This window comes from Heloderma suspectum, chromosome 2 (genome assembly GCF_057233095.1).
Source record: "Heloderma suspectum isolate Gila_16-S chromosome 2, 16-S_ref, whole genome shotgun sequence".
In the NCBI taxonomy this organism is placed as follows: domain Eukaryota; kingdom Metazoa; phylum Chordata; class Lepidosauria; order Squamata; family Helodermatidae; genus Heloderma; species Heloderma suspectum.
The window spans coordinates 28,614,005-28,637,051 of NC_139459.1; the positions used below are offsets into that span (position 1 = coordinate 28,614,005).

General features: G+C 43.8%; 2 protein-coding genes across 2 annotated transcripts in view; one reads left to right on the top strand and one right to left on the bottom strand.

Annotated features, from left to right (window-relative positions):
* EGFLAM (EGF like, fibronectin type III and laminin G domains) overlaps nucleotides 1-23,047 on the top strand; it is a 183,632-nt gene that overhangs the window by 45,875 nt on the left and 114,710 nt on the right. The window contains exons 2-5 of the mRNA XM_084833097.1: nucleotides 3,335-3,444; nucleotides 7,538-7,621; nucleotides 14,922-14,948; nucleotides 22,637-22,754. Of these exons, the coding sequence (XP_084689223.1) occupies nucleotides 3,335-3,444; nucleotides 7,538-7,621; nucleotides 14,922-14,948; nucleotides 22,637-22,754 (339 nt within the window). The remainder of the gene's footprint in view (nucleotides 1-3,334; nucleotides 3,445-7,537; nucleotides 7,622-14,921; nucleotides 14,949-22,636; nucleotides 22,755-23,047) is intronic.
* Nucleotides 1-23,047, bottom strand: part of LOC146352035 (uncharacterized) — a 75,107-nt gene that overhangs the window by 33,232 nt on the left and 18,828 nt on the right. Inside the window, exon 3 of the mRNA XM_084833098.1 lies at nucleotides 4,132-4,233. The gene's annotated coding sequence lies outside the window, so the exon portion shown is untranslated. The remainder of the gene's footprint in view (nucleotides 1-4,131; nucleotides 4,234-23,047) is intronic.

Sequence of the window (23,047 nt, forward strand, 5' to 3'; positions counted from 1 at the left end):
TTTACCCTTGCTGTGCTGAAATCCTGGAACTGTTAATTTTAAAACTCCGTGTTGAGACACTCCCTCCCCAAACTCATCATATTGAATGTGGCTTTTTTTAACTGCTCACTGGCTGTTAATCTGTCATTGTATGCTTTCCGTAGTCATGAAGGATAGAAATGAGGGATCTATGAAAATGTGATCCTGGGAAAGTTTGGTAATATTATCAAAATGCTTTTGGCTTCTCTTAAAATTTGTCGAGTGGTTTTGTGCAATGAGAAGAATGCAAATTCATTTGGAATTTCTCCTTAGGTGAAATCTTGTGACAAGATGTACCTGAGCTGGTTGTTCTTTGGGGTTTTTGTTAGTTTAAAGGTTTTATTGATTCATGGCTCTTTCTTTACTTGACAGTGCTTACTGTCATATCATGTTTTTTCAACAAAACCCCATAAGTTTAATTAAAAATAAAAACAAAAAGGTAAGTGCTGAATTCACCTGAGGAATTCTGCCAGTTTTACCAATTCTCGTTTGACTTTCTTTGAAATTCCTCAGATAATATTTCTCCCAATCAGAGCCCTCCAAATTTGCACTTCACATTAGGTAAAATTTCTTGAGCAGCTCTAAACCACAGTTGGTTCCTAAAATGAAAGCTGAGAATGTTATGATTAGGGATGTATGGACTGTGTAAAATCCACTCCGTCTGTGTTTCGTGGATTGTCAGGCGCCTTTTGTTCCATCATCCACCCACAAACATGCGATTTTTTTCGTCATGTGGAGAAATATGCAAATAATTATGTAAGTATTTATGTAAGTATTTACATAAGTATTTACATAATTTGCCTTAGTATGTAACATTTAGCATATTGTCCCCCATTCCATTTAACATTTCCTCAGCAGAGACGTACGTATTTTTCTACGAATTTATATGCATAAATTTCGGGAAAGTAAAAAAACTCATCTGAAAGCCCACGGACTCTGCACAGCCTGAGGGGGTCTCTCTGCAGCTTATTCCGCAGGTCGGATTCTTAGAAATCCAAACTCATTTTAGTCCATCTTGAATTTCTCCAGCATCCCTAGCTCCGATCCTAAACATAGTTCACAGAATATTAAAATCTGGTTTTGGGATATTGGCTGGATTCAGTTTACATGATTGCTTTGCACCCTCTTTGAGGTAGCGGTACTCAATCAAATCTCAAAAACACACGTAAGTTGAATAAGGAGACATCATGGCAAGTTTATTATTTCTTTGGATTCTATGAAAAATTAATTTGAAGTTAATACAAATCCAGTGGAGGCTGGTGGTTTCGATTTCAGTGGGGCCATGAATCCATTCTAGGTTTCAATCAGAACCAGCCAGAACTCTAAAGGAGCTATCCAAACTGCTGAAACCTATCCCCCAAAATTGGTTCAGCACCTTGGATAGCTCCTTTAGAGTTCCGGCTGGTTCTGACTGAAACCCAGAATGGATTCACAGCCCCACTGAAATCAGAACCACCAGCCTCCACTGTATGAATCTAAATACCATGTGAGGCCAATAAGGTCAGGCAAACATGATTATTAAGCCCTTGGGGCAGGTTGAGCCCACCAGTCCAGCAGTTCTGGACTCATAGCTCTGCCCCTTTTTGTCCCAAGCCATTGTTCTGTCTCAGTACGATAGGAGTGTAAAACTTTGAAATCCATTATAAAATAACAGCACAACCCTATACATGTCTATTCAAAAGTAAGTCCCACTGATTTCAATTGGGCTTACTCCCAGATAAGTGTGTATAGAATTGCAACCTAGGAGTCAATGTACACCAGTTTTACATGATTAAAACAGCCCACCATGGGTTGTTTAAGCCACGGTGAGCCACTGTGCTTGCCCGCTGGCATCAAGGCTGGCCCTACCATTAGGCAGGGTGAGGCGGTTGCCTCAGGTGGCAGATGCTGGGAGGCAGCAGGAAGGTGTTGAAGGAGAGAGCTGTGGTGCCCCTTAAGTTAGCCTGCATGGAGGACATTGCCTCATCCTTAGTGTTAAAGACAGATTCATCTGCCTGTCTAGACAGATTTTGTACATGGAATGGAAGGGAGCGCCATCTTGTCCTTTGCCCCAGGCAGCAAAATGTCTTGGGCCAGCCCTGGCTGGCACTTTGTATATTCAACCCCCAACTAGGGGATTGTTATGTCATCTGGACCCGGCCACTGTGGGTTATGTGAGGGTTAAGCCACAGGCCATGGCTTATTTGAGGGTTGTTTAACCCTCACATAACTCACGGTGGCCAGGTTCGGAAAACATGACAACCTCCTGGCCGGTGGTTGAATGTGCAGAATGCCAGCTAGCACGCACAGTGGCTTACCGTGGCTTAAACAACCCAAGTCATTATGTTAAATATGTGGTGCGTAGCTCCAATTCTTTCTTCCTTTTACTGAAATGTGTGCATGGGGCCCAATCCAGATTGGGACCACAGTGCATGGGGAGAGGAGGTTTAATCCTTCCTTCCCCTCCTGCAAAATTATGCATGGTGTGGAGAATATGCATAAGGAGACATTTTTCTCCCTCTCGCATAATACTAGAACCTGGGGTCATCCCATGAAGACGATTGGTAGGAGATTCAGGACAGATAAAAGGAAGGACTTCTTCACACAGCGCATAGTTGAAATATGGAATTTGCTGCCACAAGATGTAGTGATGGCCACCAATTTGGATGGCTTTAAATGGGGTTAGACAAATTCCTGGAGGAGAAGGCTATCAATGGCTACTTATCCTGATGGCTATGTGCTACCTCCAGTTTCAGAGGTTGTATGCCTATGTACAGCAGTTGCTGGGGAATATGGGCTAGAGGGTGCTGTTGCACTCATGTCCTGCTTGTGGGTTTCCCAGGGACCACTGTGTGAACAGAATGCTGGACTAGATGGGCCCTTGGTCTGATCCAGCAGGGCTCTTCTTATGTTCTTAAGTCCCCTGGACCCCACCGCGGATGTGGCAGTTAACAAAAGCAGACAAAATTTCCATTAGCTGTGCAGGTTCATTAAACTTCCCCTCTTCATATACTGGGGTCCCAATCCAGCTTGGGGGCCCTGCATTTACATGTGAATAAAAGAAAGAAACAGAGCTACCTATTTAATGTATTGTATAGTAATACAATATATAACATACCTATACAGTATATGCAATATATAATATACCTATATAATATACCTATATAATGCATTGTATCTTTCTTTTTATTAATTCAAGGAAGTCTTTCATAAAAAGAGAGGAGATCCAACTGTCTGTATTCAGTTTTTCTTCTTTTCCTTTTTTAAAGCTGCACAAAAGACTTCACATATTTTTATTTCGTGCAGTGTCTTATGCTCTGTCATTTCTTTGAGACAGATAGGCTGGGGCCTCCTCTGGATATTACACTGGGCTCTCTGAACTGCACAGCATTCAGTATACAGTGGAGAATGCCTCGGCAGCATGCAAGGACCATCACAGGGTATACTGTGAGTATTTGTTTGTTTGTTTATTATATTTCTACACCACTCAATAGCTGAAGCTCTCTAGGCACTTCAGATAAAATACAGCATGATAAAACATAATATAAAACTTTTAAATGTTTAAAGCTACAATGTAATACCAAAGGAAAAACCAGTAGCGGTGTAAATATTTAAATATATAGTAAGGGCACAATCCTATGCAGATAGGCAGCCGCCTCCGAACTAGGAACTAGGAACTCCGAACTCCGAACACTTACCTGGTTTCATCCAGGGACATCCACGGTAGGGGGGAGGCACTCCGTCCCTCCCCCCGAAATCCTCGACGGTGGGGGGAGGTGCTCCATCCCTCCCCCCGGAATCCTGCCTGGCTGGCTCTGCTCCGCAGCCAGGCCGTGGAGTCCAAACTCAGAGGCGACTGCCTATCCAAAGCAGGGCAGGAGAAGCACAGAGCGGTTTGTTCCCTCTGTGCTTCTCCTGCCCTGCTTTTTCGGCTAGACAGCCAATTGAGGTTGTCTAGGCACAGGATGGCTGAGCGGGGAAACTGAAAGACTAAAATGCCTGGGAAAAGAAGGTCTTCATGTGGTGTCAAAAAGATGACAACATAGGTGCCAGGTGAGCTTTTGTGGGGAAGTTATACCACAACCAGGGTGCCACAGCAGAAGAGGCCCTCTCCTTAGTAGCCAACCATCTCACCTCCTTTTGCAGGGCACCTGGAGAAGGGCCTCTGAAGATGATCCTAGCGTCTGGGTGGGTATATATGAGAGGAGACAACACTTCAGGCAACCTGGCCCCAACCTGTTCAGGGTTTTGAAAGTTAATACCAGCACTTTGAATTGGGCCTAGAAAAGTATTGGCAGCCAGTGCAGATCACAAAGCACTGGCATAATGTGTTCATATCGACCATTCCCCATTAACAATCTTGCTGCCCTATTTTGGACCAGCTGAAGTTTCCAGACCATTTTAAAAGGCAGCCCCATGTATAATGCATCACAGCAATCCAGATGAGAGGTTACCAGAGCGTGGATAACTGTAGCTAGGCTATCTCTGTCCAGATAAGGATGTCGTTGGTATATCAGCATAAGCTGACAGTAGGTGCTCCATGACACTGAGTCCAGCTCTGCCTTTGGTGACAATGCTGGATCCAAGAGCACCCCACAAACCTTGTCTTTTTGCTAAAAAAATATGTAGGAAATACTTCCTGCACACAGCATACGTCCCAACAGCATGCAGCACCATGTTTAAGGGAAATGCAAGAAAGCAAAGAGGCGTATTTAATCTGGGGGCCAAGACAGACACATGCAGTGGCAAAAGCAATTTTAAAGGGTAAGCCAGAGTGGCGCGGGGGGGGGGGGGTAGGCAGCAGTGGCCTGCCCACCTCAGGTGACACAATGTCTTGTGCCAGCCTTGATCTGTGATGCACTATTAGTAGCGCAGGTACTTCATACAGCAGAGTCCAGCTTATCTGAGGTCTTAAAGAGTGGCCCACCAGATGTTGTTCGACTACAACTCCCAGCAGCCCTAGCCTTCATAGCCAACAATGAATGTTGCAGTGCAACAACACCTGGGGTGCCACACGCAAGGAAGAGAAAGGTGTGGCTTTGATTTCATTTTCAATTCATGTATTATATTTCTATACCGCCCCATAGTCGAAGCGCTCTGGGCTGTTCACAACAATTAAAAACCATTAAAATACATTATATAAAATACCAAAAACCATTTACATAATGACATAAAAGAAATAACACACACAGCAGCAACATATATCTAAAACAATTTAAAACATTAATCAGCCAGAGACAATCAAGAGACTCATGATACGCTGCCAAATGCCTGAGAGAAGAGGGCTGTTTTAACCTGGCGCTGAAAAGCTGACAATGTTGGAGTAAGGCGGGGCTCATTGGGGAGATTATTCCATAAATGGGGGGGGGGCACCACAGAAAAGGCCCTCTCCCGTGATAAGTAGAGAGGGTGAAATTAACCCAGGCATAGTTGCCTGGAGAGTTGAGCAGCAGGGGAATTTGAACGAAATACCCATTCTTTAAAAACTGCTCTGCACTGATGGAGGAAATGGAGTTTCCAAAGTAATATTTAAACTATTAAAGCAGGGGTGCAGAACCTCTTTCAGCCCAAGGGCCAAAGTCTGTTCAGATAACCTCCTAAGGGCCGCATTCCAGTGGTGGGCAGGGCCGAAGGGGGGTGGGCCCGGAATACCCGAAATACCAGCATACTGTAACATTAAAGCTTTTCCTTCCAGTAACTCAGCCTGAGGAGAGGCATTCCAAGCTTTTAGAATGGGGAAAAAACTGCACAAAAGGCAGGAAACTGCCCAATGATTGTGTTTGGGGGAAATGGGGTGGGGCCAGGGGAAGGGGGCATGGCCAGATTGGGACCCCTGGGGTGCCAGATTCAGCCCCCGGCCCTACGGTTCGACACCCCTGTATTAAAGGAACAGGGTTCCTGCTCCCTGTGTTATGTGGTTGTCCTAATGAAGTGCTGCCTCTATATACCCAATCAATCAATGAGTAGGGATGGCACAGGCGCCCATTTCTGTCTGGGAATCCAGTGGAACCCCCCTGCCCGCACACCCAAGCCTCGCTCACCGAGCCCCTGCCCCCACTTGCCCCCTGCCCGCACTCAGCGAACAGCCTGCACTCACCATGGCGGCCTTGGGGAGCTCCACGGGAACCATTAAAAGATAAATAAAATGGTGATCGCAAAAATGTGCGTATTTGCATATGTGCATATTTGTGTATGTGAAAATGCTCATTTTTGTGAATGCAGGGTGCTTGCCAGGAGCAGGAGGGGCTCAAGCGTGGTCTGGGGACCAGTGAGCGGGGACAGGGGCTGGGCAGTCTCCCGGAGAATACGGACGGCGTAGGTTTGCACATCTGTATCAATCAATCAGTCGTCTTAATATCACCATAATTGTTGTTGTTCCTAAAGCGCCTGCAGAATCAAAGCCCTGTCCAATAAGGTAAAAATCAAGCCCTGCCTGCAGGCTTGCAAGCACTGTGTAGGAAGAAAAACACACACACACACACACACGTGTGTCTGTGTGATTTTGTGTAGGGTTGCCACCTCCAGTTCTGAATGCGGATTCTGTCATTTTTAAATCTTGTCAGGCTAAGAAGAAGTGCAAGCAGGGCTGGATTTGTCTGCTGCTGTATATGTGCATATTTGAAGTCTTTGGTGGTCCAGTTGTCCATACACTTCTCAAGGGTATGGACAGCTAATCAGCGTTAGATTTCAAGTGGATGGGATGTAGAGCAGCACATTCATGTAGACATTGAGAGGGGCAGGGGAATGCAGACCTTGCTTACTTTTCAAGGAACGATGGCCAGTAGTCTCGTAAAGGTTGTGGGAGCCCCAATTTTGCCTGTGAAGTATGTTTTGATTTCCTGCTCAGCTTTGTCTTTTAACTAACTACCTGTCCTGACAGAATCAGACAATGTGCTCACCGTCATTTTGGACACACTTCTAAGTGATGTGATAGAATTTAACGCTGGTTTTAAGTGCTGTAAAGCCTGCTGGTTGGGTGGAGACACTTCAGTATTTTTAGGTTTGGTTTTCACTTTTCCCTCACCCTCTAGACAGGTATGTTGCAATGCTGTAAAAATCTTACCAATTTTCACTTCTTTAATGGAGGGTGACCATGTGCAAAGGAAGGACAGGACTCCTGTGCCATTAATAGTTGTGAAGAAGAGGGAATTTTGGCAGGTGCAGCTTTTCTTATGCCTACATGACAAGTTGCATTTGCCGTAGTATCAGCTTCTACAGAGCTATCAGAGGTACAGGATTCTGTTTTCTTTTTCAGCTAGTCACTATACTGTATGCTCTAGTGGAAGTATACTCAGTAAATGCCTATACATGTCTACTCAAAAGTAAGTCCCATTTTCAGTGATACTTACTCTCAGGTAACTGTGTATAGGAATACAACTGAAATGTATTTGTATGTGTTGGATGCTTTGCAACTCTGTATTACATGTAGATAATATATTTGCCAGTGGGTTGATCAGCTTGGTTACTACCACTGTCCTCAGTTGTGCTAATGTATCTGAAGTCTTATTCCCTTACCTAACTGAACTAACTTCTTCTCAAGGTATATTATGCCGAGGTCAAGGCTGATAAACCAATTAGACAGCAGTCACATGATGTGCCTCTCAGTCTGGACATGCTCAGTATGGTGAGTATTATGCATATGCACATTGCTTGAGCTTCTTGTACATCAGTCATCTGACCAATTGGGCTCTGCTGTGGTGTAGTCCAGGTCACACAGAGAGACAAAATATCTAGAGTCATACACACACACACACACACACACAAACTTCACAGTCCTTATTGGCACTTCTGGTCTAAAACTGAACTGGTTTCCATTTTAACGTCCAGTGCAAAGAATATTTAGACTTTTACCTTAGTTATGCCAAGACCTAGCGTGACACTATTCTGTGCCCATAGAATATCATGGTGAAATGGCAGAATTCTAGTTTTTTGTTTTGTTTTTTACAGAAGTTCAGTCTATTTGTCATTCCATTCTTTTTCTGTCTCTGTGTCAGTATGTCTAAGATCGGGTTGCCACTTTTTCCCCCCTGAAACTACTCCTGTGCCTTTAGTAGCTGCAGAATAAGCTGAAATTCAGCTGGTGTGATGTTTCCCACCTTCTCATTCTCTTTATGTTGGGAAGAGTCAAACCTGTTGCATTTCTCTATGCCATGGAGCTGTTAAAAGTCACAGCAGCTTCCCAGAACAAAGGTGGCACCTCTAGGCCTTGAAATCACAGCAGAAAGTAGTGTTGGGTGGTTGTTGTTTTTTTTAGAAAACCAATGCCTTAATTTCCTTTTGTCCTCCATTTTTGTTTTTCTGTTTAAAATATTGGGTTTGAGAAATTGAAATTCGGGGAACCTTGCTAAATTAAAAACACATGTGGTATCCTTTTACACATCAACTTTAAGCATGGTATTTAATTATGGAGAAATCTGCCCGCATGTGGAAAATGGTATGTGTAAGCAAACAGCTGCATCAGTCATTCACATTGAACTGTGACATGTGGCATCAATCAGAGCCATTCCATATGCAAAAGTCTTATTAGGGTGTGCTCATGCCCCCCTCTTTTTTGAACCAAAAATAAAATCCTAAGTGGGTGAACAAAAGAGAGCTTTAAACTTGCAATACTGCTTGATCTGTGTACTAATAGGACTTGAGCATTGTGGGTGGAATATAAAAATAGCAGACTTCTGATGCTCCTGTTTGCTAGAGAATACTTCTGTTTAATTAAATTTTAATTATTTAAAGACAGAGGCCCCAGTTCTTTCAGGTATGTGTGACCCGTCAAGGCAGGTGAGCATGAGGACACAGAGGACTAGGATCACAGTTTCTTCATTTCTCTCCTTTGGCTGCTACTTCTTTTCTGAAGGATAGGAGATTTGCTTCACTCTTGCCCTCTGCCTCCTTTCCTTCAGACCTAGGATTGCCAAATAGTCAGCTGCTGTGTCTTTAACAGGTGGTTAATATGCAGAAATTGGCCGGTGAAACTGTCATGGCATGGAGCTGAATATTGCTGTTGTTGTTCAGATGTTAAGTTGTGTCCGACTCTTCATGACCCCATGGACCATAGCACGCCAGGCCTTCCTGTCCTCCGCTCTCTCCCGGAGTGTGCTCAAGTTCATATTTATTGCATCGGTGATGCTATATAGCGATCTCATCCTCTGCCGTCCCCTTCTCCTTTTGCCTTCAGTCTTTCCCAGCATCAGGGTCTTTTCCAGGGAGTTTTCTCTTTGCATTAGGTGGCCAAAATATTTGAGCTTCAGCTTCAGGATCTGTCCTTCCAATGAGCAGTCAGGATTGATTTCCTTTAGGATTGACTGATTTGACCTTGCAGTCCAGGGAACTCGTAAGAGCCTTCTCCAGCACCACAGTTCGAAAGCATCCATTCTTCGGTGCTCAGCCTTCCTTATAGTCCAGCTCTCACAGCCATATGTTGCTACTGGGAAAACCATAGCTTTGATTATACGAACCTTTGTCGGCAAGGTGATGTCTCTGCTTCTTACTATGCTGTCTAGGTTTGCCATAGCTTTCCTCCCAAGGAGCAAGCGTCTTTTAATTTCATGGCTACAGTCACCGTCTGTGGTGATCTTGGAGCCCAAGAAAATAAAATCTGTCACTGCTTCCATTTCTTCCCCTTCTATATGCCAGGAAGTGATGGGGCCAGATGCCATGATCTTCGTTTTTTTAATGTTGAGTTTCAAACCAGCTTTTGCACTCTCCACTTTCACCCTCAACAAGAGGCTCTTTAGATCCTCTTCGCTTTCTGCCATTAGGGTGGTATCGTCTGCGTATCTGAGGTTATTGATAATTCTCCCGGCAATCTTAATTCTGACCTGTGATCCATCCAACCCGGCGTTTCTCATGATGTACTCTGCATATAAATTAAATAAGCAGGGCGACAATATACAGCCTTGTCGTACTCCTTTCCCAATTTTGAACCAATCGGTTGTTCCATGTCCAGTTCTTACTGTTGCTTCTTGACCCTCGTACAGGTTTCTCAGGAGACAAATAAGGTGGTCTGGTACTCCCATCTCTTTAAGAATTTGCCACAGTTTGTTGTGATCCACATAATCAAAGGCTTTAGCGTAGTCAATGAAGCAGAAATAGAAGCTTTTCCTGGAATTCTCTTGCTTTCTGCATGATCCAGCGAATGTTGGCGATTTGATCTTTAGTCCCCCTGCCTCTCTGAAACCCAGCTTGTACTTCTGGTATTTCTCGGTTCACATACTGCTGAAGACTAGCTTGTAGGATTTTGAGCATAACCTTGCTGGCATGTGAAATGAGCGCAATTGTACGGTAGTTTGAACACTCTTTGGCATTGCCCTTCTTTGGGATTGGAATGGAAACTGACCTTTTCCAGACTTGTGGCCACTGTTGAGTGTTCCAAATTTGTTGGCATATTGAGTGCAGCACTTTAACAGCATCATCTTTTAGGATTTTAAATAGCTCGGCTGGAATACTGTCATCTCCGCTAGCTTTGTTGTTACTAATGCTTCCTAAGGCCCACTTGACTTCACTCTCGAGGATGTCCGGCTCAAGTTCAGTGACCGCACAATCATGGCTATCAGGGACATTCAGATCTTTCCTGTATAGTTCTTCTGTGTATTCTTTCCACCTCTTCTTAATCTCATCTGTTTCTGTTAGGTCCCTGCCTTCTTTGTCCTTTATCATGCCCGTCTTTGCCCAAAACGTTCCCTTGATATCTCTGATTTTCTTGAAAAGATCTCTAGTCTTTCCCATTCTATTGTTTTCCTCGATTTCTTTGCATTGTTCATTTAAGAAGGCCTTCTTGTCTCTCCTTGCTATTCTCTGGAACTCTGCATTCAGTTGGATATATCTTCCCCTTTCTCCCTTGCTTTTCGCCTCCCTTCTAGCTACTTGTAAAGCCTCATCAGACAGCCCCTTGGCTTTCTTGCATTTCTTTTTCTTTGGGATGGATTGAGTTGCTGCCTCCTGAACAATGTTACAGACATTAACAATTACAGACATTAACAATGTTACAGAACTACAGTCCATAGTTCCTCAGGCTCTCTGTCTATCAGGTCTAATCCCTTAAATCTATTCGCCACCTCCACTGTATATTCATCAGGGATATGATTTAGGTCATACCTGAATGGTTTAGTGGTTTTCCCTACGTTCTTCAATTTAAGCCGAAATTTTGCAATAAGAAGCTCATGATCTGAGCCACAGTCAGCTCCGGGTCTTGTTTTTACTGAGTGTATAGAGCTTCTCCATCTTTGGCTGCAAAGGACATAATCTGATTTCGATATTGACTATCTGGTGATGTCTATGTGTAGAGTCGCCTCTTGTGCTGTTGGAAAAGAGTGTTTGCTATGATCAGCATGTTCTCTTGGCAAAACTCTATTAGCCTTTGTCCTGCTTCATTTTGTACACCAAGGCCATGCTTGTCTGTTATCCCGGTGATTTCTTGACTTCCTACTTTAGCATTCCAATCCCCTTTGATGAAGAGGACATCTTTTTTTGGTGTTAGTTCTAGAAGGTGTTGTAGGTCTTCATAGAACCGATCAACCTCAGCTTCTTTGGCCTCAGTGTTTGGGGCATAGACTTGAATTACTGTGATGTTGAATGGTTTGCCTTGGATTCGTACTGAGATCATTCTGTCGTTTTTGAGATTGTACCCCAATACTGCTTTTCCCGCCCTTTTGTTGACTATGAGTGCTACTCCATTTCTTCTAAGGGATTCTTGCCCACAGTAGTAGATATGATGGTCACCTGAATTAAATTCGCCCATGCTTGTCCATTTTAGTTTGCTGATTCCCAAGATGTCGATGTTCAATCTTGCCATCTCATGTTTGACCACCTCCAGCTTACCTTGATTCATTGATCTTACATTCCAGGTTGCTAAACAATATTGTTCTTTACAGCATCGGATTTTCTTTTCACCACCAGACACATCCACAGCTGAGTGTCCTTTTGGCTTTGGCCCAGCTGCTTCACTCTTTCTGGCGCTAGTTGGAAATTCCCTCTGCTCTTCCCCAGTAGTATATTGGACACCTTCCGACCTGAGGGGCTCATCTTCTGGCGTCATCTCTTTTAGCCTTGTGATGCGTTCCATGGGGTTTTCTTGGCAAGAATACTGGAGTGGGTTGCCATTTCCTTCTCCAGTGGACCACATTTTGTCAGAACTCTCCACCATGACCTGTCCGTCTTGGGTGGCCTTGCATGGCATAGCGTATGGCTTCACTGAGTTACGCAAGCCCCTTCGCCACGACAAGGCAGTGATCCATGAAGGGGCTGAATATTGCCACTTGCTAATTTCAACAGAGCAAACAGCTGTTAGAGACAGCAACAGAGCTGGTCCAAAAGTTGGCACATACTATCAGATCCCTGTTGCTGCTGCAGCATGTTTGGGCACAGTATCCTCCTTGGCCACGTACACCTTCCTAATAAGGGGTACAGCTTATAAAGCACAGCCCAGAAACATTTTAGTATTATTTGCTGTCTCTCAGACACTGGGAAATTTTCACTACTGAGGATAGGTTTATTGTGGGACAAACTGATTGCTCTCATTTGACCCATGCTCTCTGCTGCTGAATGCATCCCCTCCTCTCAGCTACCATCACTGTCTGATGTTTCCCAGCTCTCCCGAGTCTTGATAGGTTCCTTCCCCACAGTTAGTTTGTTTGTTTGTTTATTACATTTATATCCCACCTTTTTTCCTCCTTAAGGAACCCAAGGCAGCGTACATAGTCCTCCTCGTCCTCCATTTTATCCTCACTACAACAACCCTGTGAGGTAGGTTGGGCTGAGAGTCTGTGACTGGCCCAAAGTCACCCAGTGAGCTTCCATGGCTGAGTGGGGACTAGAACCCAGATCTCCCGGCTCCCGGTCCTACACTCTCACCACTACACCACACTGGTTCTCTATCAGTATTCACCTTTCTCTTTCTAATAATTCCCTTTCTCTCTTTCCTCTGTTCATCTTTCTCTTTTCTTCAGCTTATGCATAGTTTTACATTATCAGCCCAGCCCATCTCTGGGAACAGCGAGGTGTAGCTAGAATTATAGAATCATAGAATAGTAGGGTTGGAAGGGGCCTACAAGGCCATCGAGTCCAACCCCCTGCTCAATGCAGGAATCCAAGTTGTTTCAGAGGAATAAGGGGTAAGGCAACTGGTGCCCTCCAGATGTTTTGGATTACTACTCCCGTAAGCCCCAGCCAGCATGACCAGTGTTCATGGATTATGGGACTTGTAGTCCTAGACATTTGGAGAACACAAGGTCACCTATTCTTGGATTTCCATGTGGAAGTGTATCTGCACAGAGGCATCTGTATGGTCTAATGGTTAAGCGCGGCCATGTGGCCGGCTATGGTGGCATTGGGCAAGTCTATTTCTGTTCTGTTATCATCTATGAAATGTAAAATCCTGGGACTTTTCTAGCCAAGGTGCCTTTCTTGCAGGGGTAAAATTGCTTTCCCTTAGTGCTCTCGCTGAAGAAAAGGATGATCTTGCAACTACAATACCATGATCTCGTGTTCCCTGACCTCTCTTCGGCACAATTTTCTTCTGCCCTGTGCATGGTGCTGGAGCCCTTGCCACCTGTAGTGCACGTATTCAGGAATTCAGTCCTGCTTTGGTCTCTGACCAAACAGATTTTTGGAGCACTGCAAAAATCTCCAACCCTCTTTGACAAGTCACAACGGTGTGTGGGTAGGCAACCTGATGCCTTCCAGATGTTTTAGATGACAACTCCCATGATCCCTGGCTATTGGCGATGCTGGCTGGGGCTCATGGGAGTTGTAGTCCAGTACATCTGGAGGGCACCAAGCCTACCCCTGCAAAGTGGGATGAGTGTACACACCATAAGCAATGGGCAGTATCCAGTTAGACGGTAAACTACATTGCACTCGCGTAAGGGACTTCTAGCGCAACGCCAACATGTTAGCTGGTGAGATGGGTTTTCTGGGGAATCCCATTGCACCAGCTAATGCTATTGGCATTGCACTAGAGGTCTCTTATGCTAGTGCAACGTAATATCTTTTCGTGGTCTTGTCCAATTGGATAGTAGCCAGTGATGCCCTATCATAGCTCCCTTAAATCTCTAAAAATGGCTGCCTTCTTTTGTCATACATCCATAACCTTGGCGGTGCTCCTTGACTCATCACCATCTGGAGAGGCACAGGGAATGGGCCAGGATTACTTTCTACCATTTCAGGCTGTTAGGCCAGCTGCCACCCTTTCTAGAGCAGCAGGACCTTGCCTTAGTTACCCATACACTAGTTACCGCTAAGTTGGACTACCTCGATGTGCTTATGTGGGGCTGCCTCTGATGACGGCTTGGAAACTTCAGTTGGTACAAACTGTGACTGCCCGGAGGCTAGTGGGGGTGAGACAGTCTGGCCATGTAACAGCACTTTTGTGCCAGTTGCACTGGCTAAAAGTATGTATCTGGGCCAAATCTGAAGTGTTGATGTTAACCTTTATGGGACCAGTTACCTTAATGAATGTCTTCACCCATCATTTCCTGACTGTAACCCAAGATGTGCATCACAGGTCATGCTTGTGTGCCTGTTGGTAAAATCAATTTGAGACAGGGCCTTCCTGGTGGTGGACCCACGGTTGTGGAACTCCTTTCCATTTGACAGTCTCTTGGCCCCTTTAAGAACAGGCCTTTAAGAGAGCTTTAAAATCTTATCTTTTTACTGTTGCTTTTCCTGAAAATAACTGATGGCTGTGTGTTCGAAAGCAGTTTCCTCATTTACCTATTGCTGTATCTACTCTACACTTACGTGATCTGCCTAATGTACAACTGTTGCATTCATTTTGTGTACATCACTTTGTAAAGTTTTGGCTTCAAAAAAAGCTTATAAATATCTTGAATGAATGCATAACCTCTGCCCACATGATAGACTATATGTAGTCAACACTTTGTATTTAATTTTGCTGCTTTCTTGTGTTCTTTTTGTTCTTCTTCTACCAGAGTCAAATGGATGGGCAAGCCATTTTTGTAAGTACTATATTTCTATATTTTATTACTCACTGTATGTGCATATGTATTGTTTAAGGCAAACGAGTTCAACCTGACAATCCCAATCAAGGCCCAGAGATGAAATAGATCACAGGTTGTTGTCTAGGCACAAGAAACTGGCTGGGTTCAGATGATCAGCAGGGGAAACAACACAGCGTTGGCTATTTCCTCTGCGTCCACACATGGTGGTCGTGCAACCGGGATTACCCAAGCTGCTTTGCAGGTTGCTGTGTTGTCTGAACTTGGCACACAGCATTGGTGTAATGACTTTTCACCCACCCTACAACCCCTACTGCATGCTATGAGCGGTAGAGTGGGTGAAAAGTCACTGCACCCAAGCTGCACACTGGTTTTGGATGACACTGGCAACCTGTGATGGGGCGTGGGTAATTAGGGTAATCCCGGTTGCATGATGAGCATACACGGGCAGGGAAACAACTGACATGGCATTGTTTCTCCTGCTGATTGTCTGAACCACTAACTGATGTACCATATAGTGGGTAAACATGTTTAGATAGCAAAAGCATAGGCTTTTTCTTTCACCACAGTGTTGTAAGCTGAAGACGTTTCTGTGGGCACAAGTTTGCTCTTTATATCCTTATGGATTTTATATTGTTGATTATTTTTAAATTCTTGGTCGTGTCGTACTGTATTTTTTAAAATTTTTACACAATATCTAGGGAACTTATTTGAGAGGCATCTCATAAATAACATTAATAAACAAATAGATAAATTTTTGTGAACCGCCCAGAGAGCTTCAGCTATTGGGCGGTATAGAAACAGAATGAATGAATGAATGAATGAATGAAGGCTAAAGGTGTAAGCTGTATACTGGGAAATTCCTAGTTCAAATCCTGCCTCAGCCATGAATTACTAGATGGCCTAAGGCAAATCCGTATCTCCCTGCTTCAACCTTCCCACCAACAGCATGGACAAAATAATCGTGACTTACTTTACAGAGTTGTTGCCAGGATGACTGACAGACTGTTTGTGAAACAGATTGAACAGATTAAAGCATTATATAAATACTGTGTTATTGATTTTAAGTTTGACCTGTCAAAGTGAGCTTTTATGATTAACATCCACAATAGGGCAATACTTTTATTACGACCAATTAAACTGTCACAAAACAGCGAGCAAGCTTTTGAGTTCTTCAGCATTCTTCATCAGCTGAAATGTTATGCACAAGGGTGGAGGTGGGGGCAGGAAAGCTGGCTTGGTGTTAAAGCTATAAAGTCTGCATTGGTCACTGTTTTAAGATTGCACATAGTGTGCAATCCTATATATGTCTACTCATAAATAAGCCCCCTTGTGTTCAGCACCAAGTAAGTCTGGTTAAAATTGCAGCCTTAGTGGCTCTCCGATATGCTATACAGGTTTCAGGTAGCAGGTAGCACCTAGGGATGCTTGGACAAAGAAACGTACACAAATGGCTGATTCCCTATTTTTGAGAATATAAAATCTAACAGTTGCTCAGATCTGTCTCCAGCAGCCTTTAAGTGAAAAACGGTTCCTTGTAAGGCAGAGAAGACAAGTAAAGAGAAACAAAGCAGTTCTTATATTAGTAAAGCTGGGGATTAATTTTAAGAGGGGCACCAGGTGTTGTTGTTTTTTTAAAGTCAGAAGTAGCCAAATTGGATAGCGTTACCTAGTGGTTGGAGCAAATGTACCCTCAAAGAATAAAGTCCCATCATCTCTTGTTGCAAGCCTTGGGGTGGAGCAGGATATAATTCATCTATAGTAGTTAAAAGAGGATGTGTGTCTGTCCATCAGTATGGTAGCGCCAAGACCATGAAACTTAGACATCTGAAACTTGACATGCTAAGGAGACCCTAGCAGTGTGCACCTTGGGGTTAATTTGTTTTTAAAATGCATTGACTAATTTAGGGAGCAATCCTATGGCCGCTAGACAGCAGCTAGACAGCCACTAGACAGCCAGAGGATATGCTGTTTTCTGGGAACCGACCTTGGAGCCCACACTCTGACGTCAGTTCCTGGAAAACCAACTTCGGAGACAGTGCGGAGAAGCCCTGTCCTCCACGCTCGGAAGGGGAGCGCGGAGGGGCCGAAAAGGGGCAGGGCTGGGGGCTTTCCGGGGCGGGGAGAGCGGATCTGCTTGTATGACACATGATATGTCATACAGCAGCCTCCTCTCCCTCTCGCCCCCACACCCGCGGCTAGACAGCTGAAAACGGCTGTCTAGCAGAAAAAGCAGGGCAGGATAAGTGCGGAGGGAATGATCCCCCCGTGCTTCTCCTGCCTTGCTTTGGCTGGCAGTTGACTCCGAGTTCAGAGGCGGCCGCCTATCCAGATAGGATTGCGCCCTTAATTAATATAAATGTGTCCATGTGCTTGAAGCCTTCAGGAATATATTTAACCACTTGGGGTAGACTTCCTTAAGCCTCAAGTAGCTTTGAAAATCATACAGTTTGATAGCAGGGGAGATTAGTGGGTTGAGGGACAGACTTATACACCTGTCCCCTGCCTCCCTGCTGTGGGCAGCCACCCTCAGGGAAACGGAATACACCGACCCCTCCCTCAAGGGGCAATAGGGGTGCAATATGGCAGGGGCTGTGCCTATGGTTGCCAGCAGGCATGGCTTCACTCAGATGAGGCAGGCACATAGTGTGTCCAATTCTGTCAGCTGTGTAAATTTGCTTGGAAGTTTTGCTGTATCAAACCAAGCGCTGTTGCAACTTATGCAAAGGTGGGCCCGTTCACTAGTATTAAATAAATGCAGAATGGAATACATTACACAAACCATATCTGAGGGAAGTGGCAGTTTCTCCCTTATCCTTTCAAACTCCATGCACAACATTTATGTCCAGCAGCTATCCCCAGTTCTTGTAAATGACCAGAAGATCAAAACTTTCTGTCATTTTCCTTTTCCCCTGAGGGAGACAAATTATTTTAAAAGAGGCAGTGCTCCAGTAACTACCACATGGCTACTTGAGAGCTTGGACTCTGGAGTTCAAATCCCAGCTTTAGTGAAGACAGTAATTTTTCCCCCTCCCCTCATTACCTTGGGGGTGTAAATGAAAAGCTGTGGCGTGATCTTAATATGCATGCTGAGGACAAGGGAGTTAACAGAAGGAAAAAACAACAACAGGGAGATTTGGCAGAAAAATCATTAGTTTTCTGCACCTGGAAATACTATTTCAAGCTATTGCTGTATTTTTCCATGCACTGTAAGTAAGATTTTAAGTATCCGGAAATTACAAGGGTAGGGAATGGGGAAAAGACTGAAAAAACTTGTAGAGTGACTGATGCGTCATAATTGATGTTTCCATGGGCTCTTATTTCAAGTTCTTCCAGACATTATTATTTATCTATTTAAAAGATTTATAAGCCGCAGTTTAGGGTACACCCTCCCAACTCCTAAGCCAATCTTATGGTCTTACTATAGCTTTGCCAATGCTGGCTTAATGTAATAGCCATCGTAGGGATTCCCAGAAGCAAAATCAAAAGCCCAATAGCTGTAGAAATAAAAGCTAATGTAACATCATCAGACACTCCCAAACATCCTTAGACATTCCACTGCCACCCACCCATCATGACCTTGCACACTGATGACACACTGCATTGGTCATGCAGAGAAAGCACCAGTCAATACATGGCACCAATGCAGCACCATAATGTTGTCATCCCACCCTGTCCAAACTCCTTTTACACAATACACAAATAGGCTGCTAGGTAGAGATGGCTCAGTAATTAGGAGGGCAGCAGCCGGTCTGTGGCCACAGACTCCAGGGCTCTCCTCAGACAGGACCTTGAATCCCCTGGTAGCCCAAATACCAGATAGCAGCCAACCCTTTTGATGAGAAAAGAGTTAGAGCCACATGGGAGAGGAGGGTGGCGTTGCAGTCGCAACAGCCAGCCAAATCTATAGTCTGGTGGCTGGGAGGAGGCCTTTAGCTGTAAATGAACTCTGAAAACCTGAGGCATGGTACCTCTAAGGGCTCTGAGAAGAAAATAGTCATTCATCTGCCCCTCCTAGATTCACTGTTCTGCTCAGCTGTTTGTGCACCGTGCTCCTTTAGTGCTAAATGCTCCATTGCCAAAGTTCTGACCAGCAGATTCCCGCTTGTGAGCACCATGTCTAAATGGAGAGTAATACCTAGGAGTAATCTTGAGAAGTAAGAGCCCAGATGGGCAAAACTACAAATGGTCAGAAAGTGGGGTGGCTGAAATCCCGTGCACTGCCCTATTTGGGGGGTTGGGTTGTCTCTCTGAGTCCTTGGTCCCAACAGCTCACCTTCATCCCATCACCACCATCTATTCTCCTAAACCATGCACAGGAAATTAAGCCAAGCTTTGGAAGTGGAGTGAGTGTTGCACAAACGTAAGAACTGCTGAAGCTCAGCGAGCTCCACCCCCAAGATGGATTCCTTCGACATCCCTATGCCTGAGCCTTCTCTCCTCATGCCACAGTGAATCCCCTACTTTGTCTGACACATGCTGTATTTGTTTATTCTGAAATAGCCATTCCCCTCTGGGTTTAAAAGCTGACAAAGAATGTTAGCTGTTTTGACTCAAACAGGGATGGCCCAAGATATTTCGCTGCCTGAGGTGAAAAACAAGATGGCGTCCCATCCCATTCCATGTATAAAAGTCAAGTGGACTGGCAGTTGAATAATTCTTCAACACTGATAATGGGACAGTATCCTCCATTACACCTGAAGGCAGCAGGCTAGCTTAGGGGGCACTGGGCCGGGTCCATGGCTTTTAGGTTTCTCCAGCATCTTGCTAACGCCTCCCAGCATTTTCTGCCTGAGGTGACCGCCTCATTCTGGCTAATGGCAAGGCCAGCCCTTGCCTAAAGATTGACTTGTAAAACATAATTTGCCCACAATATGTTATCAACAAAATATACCTCCAGAGCTGCAGTATGTGACATATAAGTGTGTGACCACAGTTTCCTGTTCATGCATTTACATGTGAGAGTGTGGTAGAGACAAGATGCATCCATTCCCCATTCAGACATTTAACATCTAGAGGGCCTGGGAAGAGAGCTAAAGGCTGGAAAATGGCAGCAACTCAAACTAAGAGTTTTGGTGTTGCCAAAAGACAAGACTGGGGAGCTGTGGTTTACAACTGACAGGTACTGGAAAATACAAATAACAGTTGGAGCATATAACATTTAATTCTGATGCAGAGTACCAAGCCCTTTATCCAAATCCCCCTGACTATCAGGACAAGCTAAAATCCACAACTTGGTTCTGTTTCGGAAAAATTTCAGAACATCTGTTTCCATTGTGTCCTTGTGGGCGTCGACGAGGTTAGAATTTTACTTTTCCCTGCTGCAAGATTCTCCTCTCTGTGGGTTTAAAATTAAACCAGATCATGCACTTGGTTGCCTTTTGATGCTGTAGGAGGATGTTGTATAACATTGCTTTTAACAGCAAGCCTCTGTGAACAGTGAACAAACTTTCAGCACAAATGTCTGAACTGTGCTGAGAGATTGGTGTAGGTCAGATTTATAGCTTTTCTTTGGGGGAACTTCACAGGGAAAACACTTGACATTGGCTGTGTGTGTTTTATGGTTGTTTATTTGCTAAACTAGCTTTTCCATGATCCTTTAAGGCAGGGGTGCAGAATCTCTGTCAGCCAGGGGGCCAAATTCCATTTCAGAGAAGCTGTCGTGGGGCCTCATCCCAGTGGTGGGCGATGCTGAAGGCAAAGGGGGAAGGGGCAAAATATCAAAAAACCTAAATTATTTTTGCTTAATGTTCTTACATTAAGTAACTAAGTTGGAGAGGCATTTCAACATTTTAGAATGGGGAAAACTGGGGAACCACAAAACAACAGGTGACTGGGAGAAGGGGTGTGGCCAGTGGAAGGGGGAGTGGCCTTCTGGGGAACTCTGAGGGCCAGATTGGGACCTCTGGAGGGCCATATTTCACCCTGGGCATGAGGTTCGAATAGGAGCTCACTGAAAAATAATAATCAGAAGCCAGAATTAGATGTGATGCTGATCAAGTTGTGGCTGACAACAGCAACCCTTCGTTGAGTTCCTCTTCCTTGGCCCATAACATGTCGTTAAGGAAATACAGGATGTGAACTCATCATATGCCTTTTGGCACTGTGCTTCATGTTGTTAGCCACTGCTTTTACAGGGGGAGGATCAGTAGAACATATAAAGTGATGACTTCACATCCTGTATTTCTGTTTAACTGTTTTCCTTGGTTGACCAGCTTCCGTTTTATTGGCACTCTCTTTTGTCTTTTTTAAAGAATAATTTAATACCATGTTTCATTCTTCTTCCTTTTATCTTTTGTTCATTTTATCTCTTGTTGTTCACCACTCTGGAATCTGTTTACATGTGGTATACAAATGTTGTAAATAGATAAACAAATAAGTAAACTATACATAACGTGGAGAGGAGGGAGAACTAAATGGCTTGGGGCCTAGTTCCTTAAAGGACCACCTCCTACCAGTAGGGATGGGTGAAAAATTGATTTGGTTCACATTTCACTGTGAATTTACTAAATTCATACTTCCCAAACCTAAACACAAGCTGGAACACAGTTCACCTTCAAAATTTGTACATTTCCAAAGTTTTCAATGTAGGTCAGAAAAGAAGCATTCAGAAAGGCATAAAATTAAAATGGTATGCACAAAAAATGTTTATCTTTCAAAAATGTGAGCAAAAATGTGTATATTTCCCCCCAAAATGGGCACAAAAATTCTTTATTCTTTTACTGTTGTTACTGTTTCTTTTTTAAAAAAATCTTACCTTTACTGTAGGTTGAAATGTTTTAGTGCTATATTGTATTTTATATATATGTATGCTATATACATACATGCATACACACACAGAGTGTTTCTGTCTGTAAACCACGTGGAGATTTTATTATGTTAAGCAGTATACATGTTTTACTAATAAATGCATAAATATTCAATGCAAAAATCATTTGAACAAAATGTGTACATCTGAAAAAGTGAGTACAATAATGTGTACATTTGAAAGATGTGTACATATATGTCCACAAAAATGCAAATTTTGGGCACACTACAAATAAAATGCAATCTGATATGGAATCAGCATTAGAAAAATTAGAACCTGACTGAAAATGAGCATCACAGATGTGCCCATCCCTGCCTACCGCATGAGGGCGCTTCCTGATCTTCACCAGAGGTCTTCCACTGGTCTCACCACCATCTGAGGTTAGAGAGGACCTTCTCAGTTATGGTGCCTCACATTTGGAATGCTCTCTCCAGAGAAGCTCCCCTGGCACTCACTCTGATGAATTTTCAGTGCCAAGAGAAGACTTTTTAAAAAATATGTCCAGACTTCTCACCTTGCTGAATAGTTATTTTAATAGGTGTTTTATGGTTTGTCCTTGGTTTATGGTTGGTTTCGCCTTTTCATGTGTTTTATTTTTGCCACAAACATTTTTATTGTGTAGTTTCATTCTGTTAACTATGTGCTACCCTTGGAGCTGATGCTGAAGGGTGCCTTATAAATTTTCTAACGAACTCAGCATGGGGTTGCTGTTTTTAGCAGCAACCCCTGATCAGTGTTATATATATCTAGTTTTGGCATAAGAGGATTTTTCTAACTCTGCTGGACCACACAAAATGTTACTTATAGTTAAATTAAATAGTAATTTATCTTCCTGCCTTTTATTTTTTTAAAAAATCTTCACTACTCCTTTCCATTCCAGGATGTCGTTATTGGAGATTTGAAACCAGGCACCCTCCATCGTGTAAGTGTAGGAGCTTATGGCTGGGCAGGAAAGGGTCGACCCAGCATGCCCAGAAATGTAACAACTTTGTTGCAAGGTAAAAGCTCTGTGAATAGCTTTCCATTATGGATTCCGACTGGGGCAGAGTTAGTCCCAGACATTTCATTTTTCTGGCAGGAAAACACATGGAGACAGCAAGAAAACTTCTGTACATTGTGCAAATCGTAGATGGGGTGGGGGAAAGTTCAGAGGCACTGCTCGTCAGAGGGCAAGATGTAGTTGTAATGGCAAACCAGTCAGGAGTATTATTAAAGATTCAAAAGGATAAACACAGCCTGATGTGAACTGTCTTGAAAAGTCTTTACAAGGGCATTTGAAGATTTCTTTTCT